Raw genomic sequence first — 15537 nt, 5'->3', positions numbered from 1 at the left:
ATACCTACATGGAAAATGTAAAACTATGCAACTGCTAGAAGATTCAACAGGACAAATTCTGGGTGACCTGGGGCTTGACAATCACTTTATAGATATAACATAGAAAAGCACAATACATGTAAGAAAAATTAGTAAGCTGGCATTCACTAAAATTAAAACTTCTGCTCTGTAATAGACACAGAGGGAGAAGGTAAACCAAAAACCAGGAGAAAATCTTTATGAAACACATATCTGTCAAAGAACTAGTATCCAAATTATAAAAGGACTCTTAAAATGCAACAGAAAAAATATCAGATTTAACAGTAGGCCAAAGATCTGAATATATGTCTTATTACAAAAAATATATGGATGGAAACTAAGCAAGTGAAATAATGCTCAGTATCATGTCATTAGGAAATTGCAAATATCAAGGACAAAATAGCAACATACACCTATTAGAACAGTTAGTATCAAAATCATCAACAACAAATGTCATTGAAGATGTGGAGCAACAGAAAATCACATCTAGTTTTTGTAGTAATGCAACATGGGGCAGCCACTTTAAGACAGTCTGACAGGTTCTTACAAAGCTGAACATTGATTTACCACATGATCCAGCACTGGAGCTAAGGAAAGAATGGCTATGTATACTCTTAATAATTATAGTAAAATGATGGAGACCACTATCAATCAGACCTGAGCAGGACTTAAATTAATCAATTGGCTTTCCATGTTCACTTGTGGATCTGTACAAGGCCCAGGCTCCTTGTCTGGTCATGGCAGACTCATAGTAAGTGAACCTCTGTGAGTCACTAATTCCTACTAAAGCATCAAAGGAGGAGACAAGATCACAACCAAGGACACCTGGATCATATCTCAATGAGATAAAGACTATAGCCTCAGGGAACTCATTCTGGGTGGATTAATTAATACTTTACTTGGAGAAGTCCTTGAATGATTCTACCTTTATTGAGTACTCTCCTCCCTTCTTCTGATAACCAAATAAATACAGGCCACCCAGAGAAGGTCTTGGTCTTAGCCCTAAGAGAATCTCAAATTCTGTGAGAGGTCTCTGATCTTCTTGGAGCCCTGAAATCATTCCATTTGCCTCTTTTTATTTAGCCTTCACCATACACTTGTTCAGAAGATTGCGGACTTGATCAGCCTGCAACATCTAAGGGATATTATTAACCTGCTTGTAAAAGTGAGTACAGTACCAAAATCTTGAACCATAAGCTGTCAGTCTTAAAGTGTTTTACATGAGTCAGGGCATTATCTTAATCAACATGTTGAGGCTTGCACCACTAACATTCAAGATATACTGTGATCAGATTACTAACAGGAAAGAATCACTTTTAATTCCATTCACTTTTCTCAGTAACTCCATCACATCTGACTCATAATGAAATTAATGTACAAGATTAGTCATTTTCTATATGGCACTGCTAAATGAATTTCCTTTGTTTGCACACACACACATGCTTGAACTTTGGGGATGATCCTCAAATTGGGAATATAATACATGCCTTATATTTTCTTTTTAAATATTGGTGTATTCACAGAAGACATTTAGTCTACATGTTAAAAAACAAATCAACTGAGGGCACAAAGTCTAAACTTGGAGACACACATCCCACCTGTAAAATCCTGGTGGCACCTGCCGCACCACGAAGCTCTTCTCCATGTCTTGGAGGATGTCATTCAGCATCCGGACACGGACAGGGGCTCTCTCCTTGGGATCGTTGGCAGGTCTCATCTCGTCTGACTGAAAGAGTTCAGCACTCTCCCTCAGGCGGGCTGCCACGGCCAGCAGGTGATGAGCACTGAGTTGATCACCTAGTGAAGATAAATGAGCCCATCTCAGAAGGGACATCCTCAGAGGAGAAAGACAAACATTTCACGACCACAACTCTAAGCTGTAACCAGATAGACCGCTGGAAACAACGGGGACTTGTCACACACAGTTCTCTGCTTTTCTGTCACTTGACAAAATCAAAAGTATGCATTTAAATCTTCCTGCCAGAAGAAAAAGAGTCAAATCAGTTAAATGTTAATAATGTACTCATTCTGCCAAAAGCCTTGTCTCGATGGTTTCCTATCTTGTTGTGTATTACTACTGATACTATGAACAGTAAATAGGTACTTTTTGAGAAATCGCTATTTTCCAGTTTTGAACACTACATAATTATTTCATTTAATATTATCAAACCTTATTCATTTTATAGAATAGCTAAGAATTAATTAAGGAAAGCAAACTGTCACAAATCTTCAAACAAGTAAATAACAGGCAAGAAGAAGTCTCACTTTTCTGACTCAGAAATTCACTGCCATGGGGTGTCTCAAACTTGAAGGGAAAATGTGTAAAAGGAGAGATCTCTTTTAAGAATATAGGATATGCTGCTGTATGTTTATTGGGCTCTATTTTCTTTCCTAGAAATTTTCTGTCATGTTAACTTGAAATGCAACACTGAGAGAAGCTAATGGAGGGATGAAAGAATGCCAGTGGGTCCTTGACTAGGGAGAAAGTCAGGCAAAAGGGAAAGATCATAGAGGACTTCTCCAAGTGAGGTCCAAGGGTCACAACTCCCCCAAAATGCGGTCTTTATGAAAATGCCATTTCTATATGTCTAGTCATAGAGCCCAGGAATTTGCATTTAAACCTGCTATTCCAGGTATTTTAAACTTTTAGAAATGATGCAGAAATGTAATATGGTGAAAAAAGGAAAGCCAGGTTAGAAGTATAACTGATCTGCAAAATGTCTGTAATATAATGACCTTTGCTACCAACTTCTAACAATAATTTTTAGTTCTCATTTTCTTTGATAGGCTGTTTTACAGGTCAATTTCCTTAGAATCCAGCAATGTTGACAGCCAATACCTCTTTGTTAAATAAGTAAAGCTGTTCCAATACAGCACATTTAGAAAAAGCTCATAACAAAAGAAAATTATATAATGAGATAATTCATTGGAAGGTCCACAAAGATATTTACAGGCAAGCAAGTTTACAATATTTTCATAGAATATTGTAGTTTTTGCTAATATTATATATTCACATATCAAGGTACAGATTGTGGCAGAAGAAATAATATTTGAAGCTAATATGTGGCTCCCTGTGTTCTGAAGTCAATATAAATAAAATCAATGGCAGGAGTTGGAAAAGTTTTGGTATTTGATATTTTTGAAGTGCGTTCCACATTCATTGATTATCTTGTTTTATTTCCTGATAAAATGAGACTACAAGAGGATGTATTGTTGTTCATTTTGAAATTAGCTTCAAATAATTTGATGCCATTTTATGAAGGCACGGGTTTTCTTAAATTATGCTTCAAGTTTAATGCATAAAGAACTTGTGGTGAATATCTTTGCACAAGGAAAGAATAAAACAGATAAGGCACAGTTAGATTACACTGGTATTGAAAACCTGAAAAACAGAAAAAACAGCTCAACATCCTTGAAAGTCTTCCAGTTAAGAATGAAAAATCTGTTCTGATCTACCGTTCACTACAGAATTGAAGGCATTACCACTGAATCAAGTGAGACAAATTGTACCATTCTACCTTATTTAGCTGTAAATGAATTTATCTTTTGTAGTCGTGCAAATGTAGAGAACCCACAGCTTTAGGAACTAGCCAGCTCCAGAAAGGAGCCTGCTCCTGGAAACCTGCCACTCCTAACATGCAGCATGCATCACTTCAAGTGTATGTAGTTACAAATTGAGAAGTGGCTCTACTTTCAATATTCACTCAGTCATTTTGATATATAAATGATGCTCTGAAGATTTGTAGTAGCCATCCCTCTTTCAATTAGAGCTTCTTTGGCCCTTTAAATAAGATCCAGAGAGAAATGCCACGTTCCCTACCACAACATTTGTGAACCCCAAGTGAGCAATCCTTCATGCTCCTTAGGATCCCCGTTACCACATCAGCTCTGAGAGAGAGGGCATTATTATCTGTTTCTTACCTTGTTATTTTTCTAGCACTTAAAAATATGTCAAGAATTTCATTTACTCAATGAATGGTTGCATTATTTATATTTGGTACAGTGTCATAGCATCTACAACATTTTTATCTTTGTCTGCCTTGTCTTCTTAACTGAAAAGAATACCACTAGAACAGCAAGTATGTTTTGTCTTTTTATCTCCAGATGTTTACACAACAGATGTTAAAAACTGTGCTGATTGAATGTTGAATCACAATATCCTCTTTAAATTTTATTATTAGTAAATTAAACAATATGTGCAAAACTATTCCAACAGATATTTGGTGCAAAGTGAGGATCATCAAATACTATTTCCTTGGTAGAAATTAATTATACTTAGAAAATGTCTAAAAACAGTAGAAGCTATGTCAAGGTAATGATGAGTTAAACTAAACTGAATTAAAATATTTCCTGAAAATAACTGTGAGGTACAAAATTTTGGTTAAGATATCCTGACTATCAGCGAACACAGGACTGTTGAGTCTGCTATCAGTTCAGATTTTAAGTTCATTTGACCACTAGGTACCAAAAACAGTTAAGAACATCATCTGCATAATTATTATCAATGTGGACCTGAATAAATTATTTAAATACTATTCTTGAACATCCTTGGAGGAAATGGTAATTTCATTTTTAAAATTAAACTCAGGGAAGAAGTGAAAGCAAAGACTGATCTTGGAATCACCTAAAACTGAGGAACATCTCTAATGAGCTATGGAAAGCTCTGGGACTTTGGACTAAAGCATTTGAGCAAAGTCATCCCATGTGAAGACAACAATATTCACGTCTTTGATTCCTTTCCCCCGAGTCCCTACCCTCTGGAGGCTGAGTCTACTCCTTTAACCTTTCCATTGTTCTAGCATTTATGAAAAGCATGGAGCTAGATATTGTAAGAAGTATTAATATTAGCTGAAGAGGAGACAGGAGTGGAAGGAAGAAGGGATGGAGGGACACTAGATATTGATTACTGAAGTGGATTTTGAGGTCTAGGCCAACCAATTTGGCAAAGACTCCAACATGCAGTGGAGGAAACAAACCCTGCCACTAACGATACTGCCTGCCTTCCAATCAGAAGACACTGCACTGCCTCCCCTGAAGACAGCAGGATTCATGAGTGAGCTATAGCGGGAAAAGCAGGATCTTTGTAATGTGACAGATCTAGATTCAAATCCTCAATGTATGACTTACTAAATGTGCACATTTGGGTAAAACACAAAACCTCTTTGGGTCTCAGTCACTTAATCTCTAAATTTCACTTCGTCCTCAGCTCATTTCCTCCAACTGAGGTAACGCAATGCCGCAGTACCTGCAAGACATTCAGCACAATACTTACAGGTTTGCAGAGTGCAAAAGTCCTTCGCAGGTAATTTACTTCTTCTGGAAACCCTAGATTCATGGTTCCAACATTTATCACAACAGTAGTGCACAAGCTCAGAGGAACTCGGTGCATTTCCTGTCTGCTTAGGACGTCTGAGTAAGGCAATTAATTGCAGTGCAGACTGCACGAACTGAACATACACAGATCTAAGTTGCCAGGACCGGGGTCCTGCACAAGCTACCTCTTTTACTGTGACACTTCATAACTTGATGAATTGCACTAACATCAACCCTGTGGATTAAGTCTGTTTTACAAACTATGACAAATCTATAACTGCTCCATTTTAGAGTATTTTTAATGGTTATCTTTGTTATTTCTACAGAGATCCATACTTCAAAAAGTTTCAGATTTTAGTCTATTTCTACCTTTCTATCTTTGAGTTCTATTTTATGACAGTAGTTTTTAAAAGCCCACTCAATTTCATTTTAAACTAGGAGTGAAATGCTCTGGTCATACTCTAAAACTACATATTTTTATCAAACAAGCATAGCCTTTTTTTAAAAAATAATGTTTCCCAGAACCTATTTTTCTATGGATGAGCTCATCACAGTTTCAAAGGTGCTAACAATTGTACAATCACAGTTTAAACTTCACTGATTTATAGTGACAAGAAAAAGTATGATTTATGTTCTGCATAATACAATGGCTAAGAGCAGAATAGATTATTGGGAGTATATGTTATTACGTGTTTTTAAAAATATCTTGTGGCATCACTAAAGAGAAAAAAAATTGCCACTATGAATTTAACCAGGGAAACAACAGTCTTTTATTACCCTACATTTTCTATTTTTCATGCTGCCGACTTTAGTATGAATCACAATGGATCATTTCAGCTGGTTAGTTAAAGATGTTAAACAAATAAAATTCAGAGAAGGAAATGTGGGAGTTAGTATACTACTAATATTCAAATGATCTAACAGTGATTTTTACAGTGCATGTATAAAACCATCTTATTTAAAGATAAATATGCTAGAAGATAATAGATAATTATGGCTTCATTGAATAAAACAGAAATTCTTTTTGTAAAAATACCAAAGCAATATGTTAAAAGGATTAATATAGCCTCTTTAAAAAAATATGAAACACGTTCCTGCATTTAAAAACTATTCAGTAAGCCAAATAGCCAAGACTGAGACAGATTTAGCAAGACTTTCAACACAAGGTATAGAATGAGTTCCCCCCCCCCCCGGTTTTCTCTGGTGCAGAAACTGAGCCAGGGCTCTTTCTATGAGTCCTACATATTGTTACTCAGGTTTACGATTACATGACCTGGTCACTGGCTGCCTTGGAAGAGTGAGCAAAACATTCTCTTTATGAATTGCATTTATGTGTAGTTTATTCTTATCATTTTCCTCCTGAGGCAGAAATTTGGACTTGTATATTTAATAATATATGTGAGTTTAATTATATATTGGCAAAAGAAAAAGAAGAGGCTTAAATAAAATTAATCAACATGAGGGTAGGTAATCAAACTTTAATTAAAGTCAAGATTAAAAGGTGTTTTTCTTGTTGCTAGAGATCAAACCCGAGGCCTTGCACAAAAGTATTTTTTTAAAGAATAACTTTAAAAGTGTCATAGGTAACTGAGTTAGATAGAAATATTATAGGCAGTCAGGGCTGGGCCCTCAGAAGGAGCCAGTGTGGAAGATGAGATACCATGCAGCTGTGGGAGAGACAGACACCTCCAGCTGTGGGCCAGACCTCAAGACAAAAGATAAAACAAATACACTCACGAACCTCCCTAAGGATAAACATCAGTCACTGATATTCTAAATAGGTTTCTATCACCTTGAGAAAGCCAGGAAGAGTCACTAACTCAACCCTCTACAGGAAAAGCTCCTGTTTTGTATATTCTGCTTGCTACTTTGACTTGCTCCCCAATTTTTTTATTTTAAAGAGAAAAAAAAACAACCACAAAGACAAAAACAACACAAAAACAACAAAAACAATACCAGATTTCAAAACAAGATGATAGGAATTAACAATGGTTGTTATATTACATATTGTTTTCTTCAAGAAGTTGCTCAGATTACTAGAAGTAAGAATGCAAGACTGATCAATTAAAGAGAATAAAAAGTAATAAAAAACATTAAAAATGATACAGAGCTTCAATAAACAAGATAGTAGGAATTCAACAATGGTTGTTGTATCGCACGTGGTTGTCTTCAAATTAGTTGTTCAGATTACCAGATATAAGCATGTAAAATTGGTCAAGAAAAAAAAAATTAAGCATTAACTTTTCCTTTCACTAAACCAATAGACATGTCCTGATATAATCAATTTTACCTGAGCAGTTATGCTTGTAATCTTATTTGTTGACCATAGTTTTGTCCCACCTCATACCCCCCTTGGAGCCACCTCACATCATGGTTTTGCAGTATAAAAATCCCTAAAAATGACAGCATCCTGGGCAACCCACCCGGGTCCCTTCCATCCCTCTCTTGGACAGAAGCTCTCTTTCCCTCAATAAATGTATTCTGCTCTTAATCTCTGTTCCTAAAATTCATTCTTTGATCTTAGAGAACACAAACTCATCCCAGTGCAGTAACTGGCACAAAGCAATTTTTATCCTAACAAATACATGTATTGAAAACTATATATACATTGCAATAATCCAGTACCATCGTGGGAGAGTAAGAGAAATAAGAAGTCACTAAGAGATTTCAATCAATGTAGTGTCACGTATAAAACATAGGTGACCAAAAAGAAAAGGCAAATTTAAGTAAAGGTCTGAGAGCAAGGAAGCTGTAAGAACAGCAGCAAATTGTGAGACAAGAGATGAAGAAGTAGTATAGTTCTGAGAAATACAAAGGGAACATTGTGACTAATGTAATAATTAAGACATATTCTGTGATAAAATGTGAATTCAAAGAGAAATGGAGAGAAAAATTAGCTTGGATAGGCAAATGCTAACAATCTGGAGACAAATCAGGTATTTGTACAGATCCAGCTACTTCAAATCTTTTCCTTCTGGATTAAGGTTGGGTTTTCAATAAATGAAATGCAGTGCTTAATATCATTAAATATCAGCATTCATACCAAATACAAGGAGGATTGAGACAAAACCTGTTTTTAGGAATTTGTACTGAATGGTTGGACATTGTTTTGCAAATGTCTCAGTTTGAACAAACAAGGTAAGGTCCTTCTTAGATAATCTTTTGAGACTGTCATATACAAAGGTCAGTTTCAGAAATACCAGATGAAGTCAAATTGCCAAGCAGAATTCCCATGGGAGCAAAAAAAATTGCCTTGAAATTACTTGGATTTTGCAAAGATTACCTCGGACTTCTCAGAGAATACATACAACTAGGTAACCAGGATACTGGTACTTCACTATCTATAGCCCAATGCAGAGTTGGAATTGATGGTAATTAAAACAAAGATTGGAGACAGATGGGCTGAGACTTGGACTCATATCATTTGTACAGCACATAACTTCATTTTGCCAATTGGGAAATTCATTTTATATTACCCAGAAAGAAAATTAAACAGATCGGATAGATCTCGATGACTTGCGATTGTAGAAGAACCAAGTGACACTTAAAAATTGAAACTACAAATTTAACAGGACACAGAATGCTTGCCTTAGTGGCATCATCACCTTTAAGCCCTCTCCCTCCTTCTAAAATGAAGTGATTGACATTAATGAGCTACCAGAGCTAATAAAAAAGAAAAAAGTCTGATCAAATCAGTATTGTCAGTTATTTAAAGAAGAGGACAAAAATCCTGCCAACAACTATTTTACATTTAGTGAGACAATGAGGAGATGGCAACAAGCCACACCATTCAAAATGATGTTTCCTGCCGAGCCTGGCTTTCACTAAATAAATGTGTACATAGCCAGATCAAATGAAAATTGCTTTTACTTTATTTTGGTCATACGCAGTTTTTACAGTAATGCTAAATAATTAGCATTCAGAATTCTGACAAACAATATCAAACATTGAACAAAAAATAAAACTGCATTGTTTTTAAATGCTATTTTATACATTAATGATAAATGAATAGGGGCTAAAGTGGGAAGTCATAAAAGGAGTGAGATTAGTAAGTGCGCATTCTTTAGTGTGGTTTCAGGTCCAAGGGGAGGTCGCGCTTCTTTTTTTCTTGATACCCCCCTCTAACCCTGCAAACTCATTCCACTGCATTTTAGATGCAGTTGTTGGACATACTTTTCTTTGTCACAAGTACATCTCAAGTTTATAAATTATCTTATCACTATTTACACTACATCTCCATACACCACAGCCACATATAAATATTCATTTTCCTGTATGTGTTCCGCATTGACCAAATATTGAGAGCCAAGGTCACTCAGTCAAAATGAGCTTTCAAGAACGACACAATAAATCAACTCACACAAATTATTCACTGGTAAATTATCCTTCTTTCTGGTGGTTGTGAGAACGGGAGAGAATGGTCTGCTGCCACTGTAAACTAGTGTAATAAATAAACAAGATGGCCGGTTGTCAAGGGGTAAAAATTACACCATTGAAAATGCAATTGGGTTTCAAGGACCTTCATACTTATACTGTTTGCAGTAAGAAGAAACAGTGCTTTATAGTTTAGCCCTGAAGGTCACTTTTTTAAAACTGTAATTTAAAATGTAAGACTAATCACTGCTAACTGTCATAACAAAATAAAAAATATATCAACAACTTAAGCTTGGATTAAGCAGAAAAATTATGTTTTGTTTAACACACTGCAGAAACTCTGTTTAGCTAATGAAATTATCTAGTGTTGTAGGTGAAATTGAAATATTTATTTGGGCATTGATAAATCATGCCCATTACACACACATTAGTGTTTGAAAATTTTCTATTTCAGAAATAAGGTTATAACCCATGCAAGGAGAACAGGCATCTACAGTTTAACAAATATTTAAATAATGTTTGGCCATGATTACATTGTTAGGATGATTAAACTATAAAAATTACAGTTTATGATTTTGATCAAATGCTTTTACCTAGGATAGGGAGAAGAAATGTTTTTGACCTATTTTTTATTGCATTTTGTTTCGCTTTGGTTTCACTTTTTTAATACGAGCTCATCTCAAGTCTGACCACATCCCTGGGCATGAAAGTGACAGGGAGACCCAAGGAGTTTCATATCAAAAGAAAACAAAAAACAGAAATAGTCAACAATCAAAGGAAAATTCTTCACCTACAGTAAAAGCAGTCTCACACATAACAGCACACAGCCAAAGTGCTCCTGGCTCATCCAACTGACAACACTGGGTTTGAGAGAGATTTTTATCTACATGGCAGTGTCTGGCCTACAGTAGAAATCTTTATAAAATAATCAAAGTCTTCATTTTAGTTTTGTTTTTTTCTTTCTATAACCACATGCTTTTGAATATAATTTTTAAAGAAAGGACCATTAACTTGGTCTGTTCTCAGAATATCTTCTTTAAATTCTTGCTTTGACAGAAACCCACGTGTCCCCAGTAACATTGCTTCCACTACAGCCCTGTCAGGCAGTGATTCTCTTTGTTTTTTTCTTCATCCTTTTTCTATTACTTGCTCACTTGCCCTAGAAGCATAATATGAATCATTTCCAGGTCACTCCTTCTGCTCTGAAGATTTTAGTTCCCTGCTCATAGCCACTGCTTCATACATGACTCCTGTGTTAATTCGTGCCATTTTCAATATTTACATATGTACATCCTAATCTCTCTGTTCTTTAGTTTCCTCAGCTGTGGTTACCTCCTGCCCTGCACTCTCCTGGACAACACCATTACCAAAAATCTCTGCTCTATGATCTCCTTTTCAACAATCTCATTTGCTGATTACCCTTCCAGCCGTACCAACCCATGGGCTCTTAATTTCTTCCATCTCATCCAGACACAAAATCTATTGGTCTTCCTTCACTTTTGCTTGACCTCATTCCCTCCATATTCTCGTTTAATTTCCTTTCCAGCTGTGATACTTTGACCCTTCACAAGAAGAGCTCCTGTGCATGTACTCTCAGTTTACTTTCTCTTACCTACTTTCTTGTTCTTCTCTCAGAAAAGCTCTGGCTCTGGTTAAACCAATTCTGCTATGCCTCTGATGGGGTTCAGACACTGCCGCAAAATACACCACTGGGGAAATAGTACAACATCTCGATGATCTTCTCTCCATCGTTTTTTCGAAGAAGCCCATAACAAAATTCTAATGTTCCTCTGGAGTTGATCATAAAACACGGGTGCCAAACCCTTGAGGAAGGAACATTCTTTTCCTCAAAGACATGAAGAAGAATCTGAACAAGGAGCCCTTGTTCAGGTCTTCTCAGTTATTACCTTTAGGTCAGACCCATTTTTACCACAATCGAAGTTCTGTGAAGTTCTTCATCAAATTGACATAAAAATACGAAATATTTATTTGGCTCTTCATTTCTGAAGTTTCTTGAGTCATGCAAACATGTTAAATAAGTTTATTTGCCTTTGTTATCAACAACCATCAGCCTAGTGGTGGGTAAGAAAGGAAATATTTTCATCTGTACTCCTGCATCCCCATCTGAAAGCCAGAAGACAGGCTTGATTTGGGGGAAGTATCACATTTAAATACAGATTTCCTTTGGGCCCTTGATCCCACAGCTATTTTATTGCTTTTCCATTGAAACAGACTTGCAGGAGCTCCTACTGCCACACTTACCCACCTGCTGTGTGCACTGCCTTTCTTTCCACTTTAATGAATGGATTACTTTGTTCCTGCTTTAGTCTGTGTGCTTAGATTTCTCAAAATTAATATGTTAAAATATCCCAACCCTCAAGGACTGTGATGTTAGGAGGCTGAGTCTTTGCGTGATCATTAGGTCACGAGGCTAGGGGCCAACAAAATACAAGCAATGCCTTAATAGAAGAAGTCTGAGACAGACCTTCCTTCCTTCTGCCCTCTGTGCTCCTAGCAGAACAATAGCAAGCTACGAACCAGGGAGCAGGCTCTGGATCTGTTGTGCCTTGATCTCGGACTTCCCAGCCTCCAGAACTATGAGCAATAAATTCATTTTGTTTGTAAGCCACCCATTGTGTAGGATTTCATTATAGTAGTCCTTGTGGACTAAATCATAATTAAGGCAAAGGTCTCTAATATTGTTACCCTCTCAAGAAAAGCAGTCCAACAATTCTCCCATTCCTCTCTTCTGGGAATAAATTCTGCCTTTCCACTAGACCATTACCATCAAAATAAAAACATGTGGAACTGTTCTGACTCCATAATTCTTACCTACTATCACCACACATATGTCCTAACTTTATCACTACACCTTCTCTTTTGAATTCCTCCAATGAAGCTTTTGCTTATGTCATTCCACTAAAATCACTCCTGTTGAGATCACAAACGGCCTATAAGCTGTTAAATTCAGGAGAGAATTCTCAGTCCTCATTTTTCTTGAGCAGCAACATTAGAACAGCTGACCACTCCCTCCTCTTTGACAGATTTTATTCTCATAGTTTGAGGTCATCACATTCACCTGTGTGATCTCTAATTCTTTGGTCACTCCATCATGGTCTCCTTCTCTGGCTGTACCTTTTCTCTCAACTTCTAAATCTAGGGGTACCCGAGAAATATTCGACCTTCTTTACTTACATTTAATTCCTAAAGAATCTTATGTAGGACAACTCCCAGATTTGTAATCCGAGGTCAGATCTCTCTCTGTACTCTGATACAACTGCTATGTTCTACTATAACACTTATTGAGAATGAAAATTTGATCCAAAAAATTAATATTCAGAACAATTTTGAGCAAAATGCTAATTTGAAACTTGCTCTTATTTATTATTTGTGCTAATTTTGTTTCACCATGGTAATCTATGGCTGGATGGATGCATGTGTTTTAAAAGCTGAGATTTTATTGTGGTTTATTTACATATTTAGCTGGTGCTTTGGGGGTCTTGTTCATTTTAATTTTTAGAATAAATTCAGGAGATCCTGTGAAGTGCACAGTGATTATATGTAAATTTTTATACATATTTAATTTCTGGGGATAAAGGTCATAGTTCATATATTAAAAGGGACCTTAAAAACCGCTTAATAGTATACTCTAATAATGAACATTGGCTTATCTTTTCAGCTTCACTAGTAATCTACACAACTTGAAATATTCATATAACAGTCATAATGCTGAAATGTTATGCCTACCTATGTATTTTTAGAAATAAACTCAGTTGTTTAAAAAAATAATTTAACTTAGCTTTTAAATACTATTGCTAGCTGAGTGTGGTGGTGCACTCCCATAATCTCAGCACTCAGGAGACTGAGACAGGAGGATCACCTTGATTTCAAGGTCAACCTGGGCTACATAGGGAGTTCCAGGCCAGCCTGAACTGTATAGCAAGACCCTGTCTCAAAAAATCAAAACAAAAATATTATTGCTAATGTTTTTGTTTTGTTGGCTTTGTTTCTATTTTAATCTCTTTAAATATACCTTTATGTCTTTATTACAAAGGTATTATACATTTATTGTAAAATTATGTGAATTCTGAAGAGCAACTTGTTCATCATTTATAAGCTTATTTTATAATGTTACTATTTTAAAGTGTACTCTTTGAGGCTTCCTTCCATGTATGATGGCTACTTCTTTATAGACATACATTTACATAATATAAATAACAACCTCCTCCTTTAGTGCTCTGCAAGTTTGAAGTATTATATGAAATACCAATTTAATTTTCTAGCATATGAAAATGAGAACTAAGAAAGAAGAAAACAATCTACAATATAAATAAGATATTTGCAAGAAGGTTATTGTTCACAGAACTATTTGGTCTTTTATTTATACTTGCTTTGTTCTGATTTTACAAAATGCCATACACTTGGTTACCCAGTTTCTAAACCCAAAATATTGTACAAATAGCACATCTAAAGTGGGGAACAGACTGCTACAGGTAGCTACCTTAACAAGAGTGAAATAAAAGTGGGAAAGAGCTAACTGTAGACAGGCTAACTTATACAACTACAGACAGACAATACACACACATATACTGACTTACATATACCAGGACATTTTACCTGGGAGAAAACACCACTTGTTTTAGTCAAATTTTCATCACTGAGGCAAAGTGTCTGACACTTAGAACTTGAAGGAAGGTTGGATTCTTTTGGTTCACAGTTTCATATGGTTCAGTCCATAGCTCCAAGGCAAACATAACAAGGCAAGAGCCTGGTGATCTGCTCAGAACATAGCAGCCAGGAAAGAGGAAGGAGAAAGAGCCAGAGGGAAAGATACACCTACTCCAATCAGGCCCTAAATGCTAACAACACATTTACCATACACTCATCAATCGATTAGTCCACTGAGGACCATAACGCCCGGTGAGTGAATCATCTTTCACAATCACCACCTCAGACCATATGAAACTTTGGGGGGAAATTTTAGCTCCCTATGATGAGAATAGCACTAAATATCTCAATCATTCCCTAAAGCATGGTTTTGTAATCACAGTAATGCATCTTAGGAATCACTGATAGAAAACAATAATCATTTTAGGAAAATTCTCTGAGTAAGAAGCAACATAGAAAATTAAATTTAAAAGTTGTATTTCCAGTTACTAGCACTATTTGGCTCTTTAGAATGATATATTTTCAAAGGATCACTCCTTAAGCACTGTAGTTAAAATGTTGGCCTTTGTATTGAGAAGTTGTTTACGAATGACTCAAAGGATCAGATAGGAAGATGTGTGAATCAAATTGCTTAATTAACATAAATAAGACCTTAACTGAGAGATTTATTTGCAGATGGAAAGGAAGTAAAGGTAATTATTAGGGTAAGGCCAGAATTGTGCAAAAAACAATGTATTCAAACAAGAAGGGACTGAAACAGAGACTATGAAAAGTGTCTGTGTGCCTCCTTGTCATCTTTGACCTGAGCTAACATTTTAATCAGATAGACTGAGGCCTAGACCTCATACAGACCAATCCCCCAGAAAACTGTCCCAGTCTTATTCGGACTGCCTGGGTTTTAGGTAAAATGTTGAAAAGACAACTGAAGCCCTGAACTCTATTCTTTCAAATGGAACTTGTAAATAATAACAGAAACGTATAATTATAACTTCATAAAAGAAAAGCAGGTGAACCATGCTTGAAATTCTGACATATGTAAGAATTCTGTGCATATGTAAGTACATCTCATTCTCTTTGAGATGGAAGCTAAATTCTTCCAGGCACTTCGCATGACTATGGAGAGAAAAGCATACCCAGCATTGCTACAGCTAGTAAGACAGAAGA

The 15537-nt window shown here is 36.1% G+C and overlaps 1 protein-coding gene across 2 annotated transcripts in view; it reads right to left on the bottom strand.

Annotated features, from left to right (window-relative positions):
* Naaladl2 (N-acetylated alpha-linked acidic dipeptidase-like 2) overlaps positions 1-15537 on the bottom strand; it is a gene marked incomplete in the record, with an annotated part of 1228826 nt that overhangs the window by 31111 nt on the left and 1182178 nt on the right. For both annotated transcript variants that reach the window (XM_005383020.2, XM_013513456.1), the window contains 1 exon segment: positions 1617-1815. In XM_005383020.2, coding sequence (XP_005383077.2) covers positions 1617-1815 — 199 coding nt within the window.

The sequence above is a fragment of the Chinchilla lanigera genome, unplaced genomic scaffold, assembly GCF_000276665.1.
Source record: "Chinchilla lanigera isolate Chin_1 unplaced genomic scaffold, ChiLan1.0 scaffold00019, whole genome shotgun sequence".
NCBI classification, from domain to species: Eukaryota; Metazoa; Chordata; class Mammalia; order Rodentia; family Chinchillidae; genus Chinchilla; species Chinchilla lanigera.
This window is presented reverse-complemented; position numbering and strand designations above follow the sequence as displayed.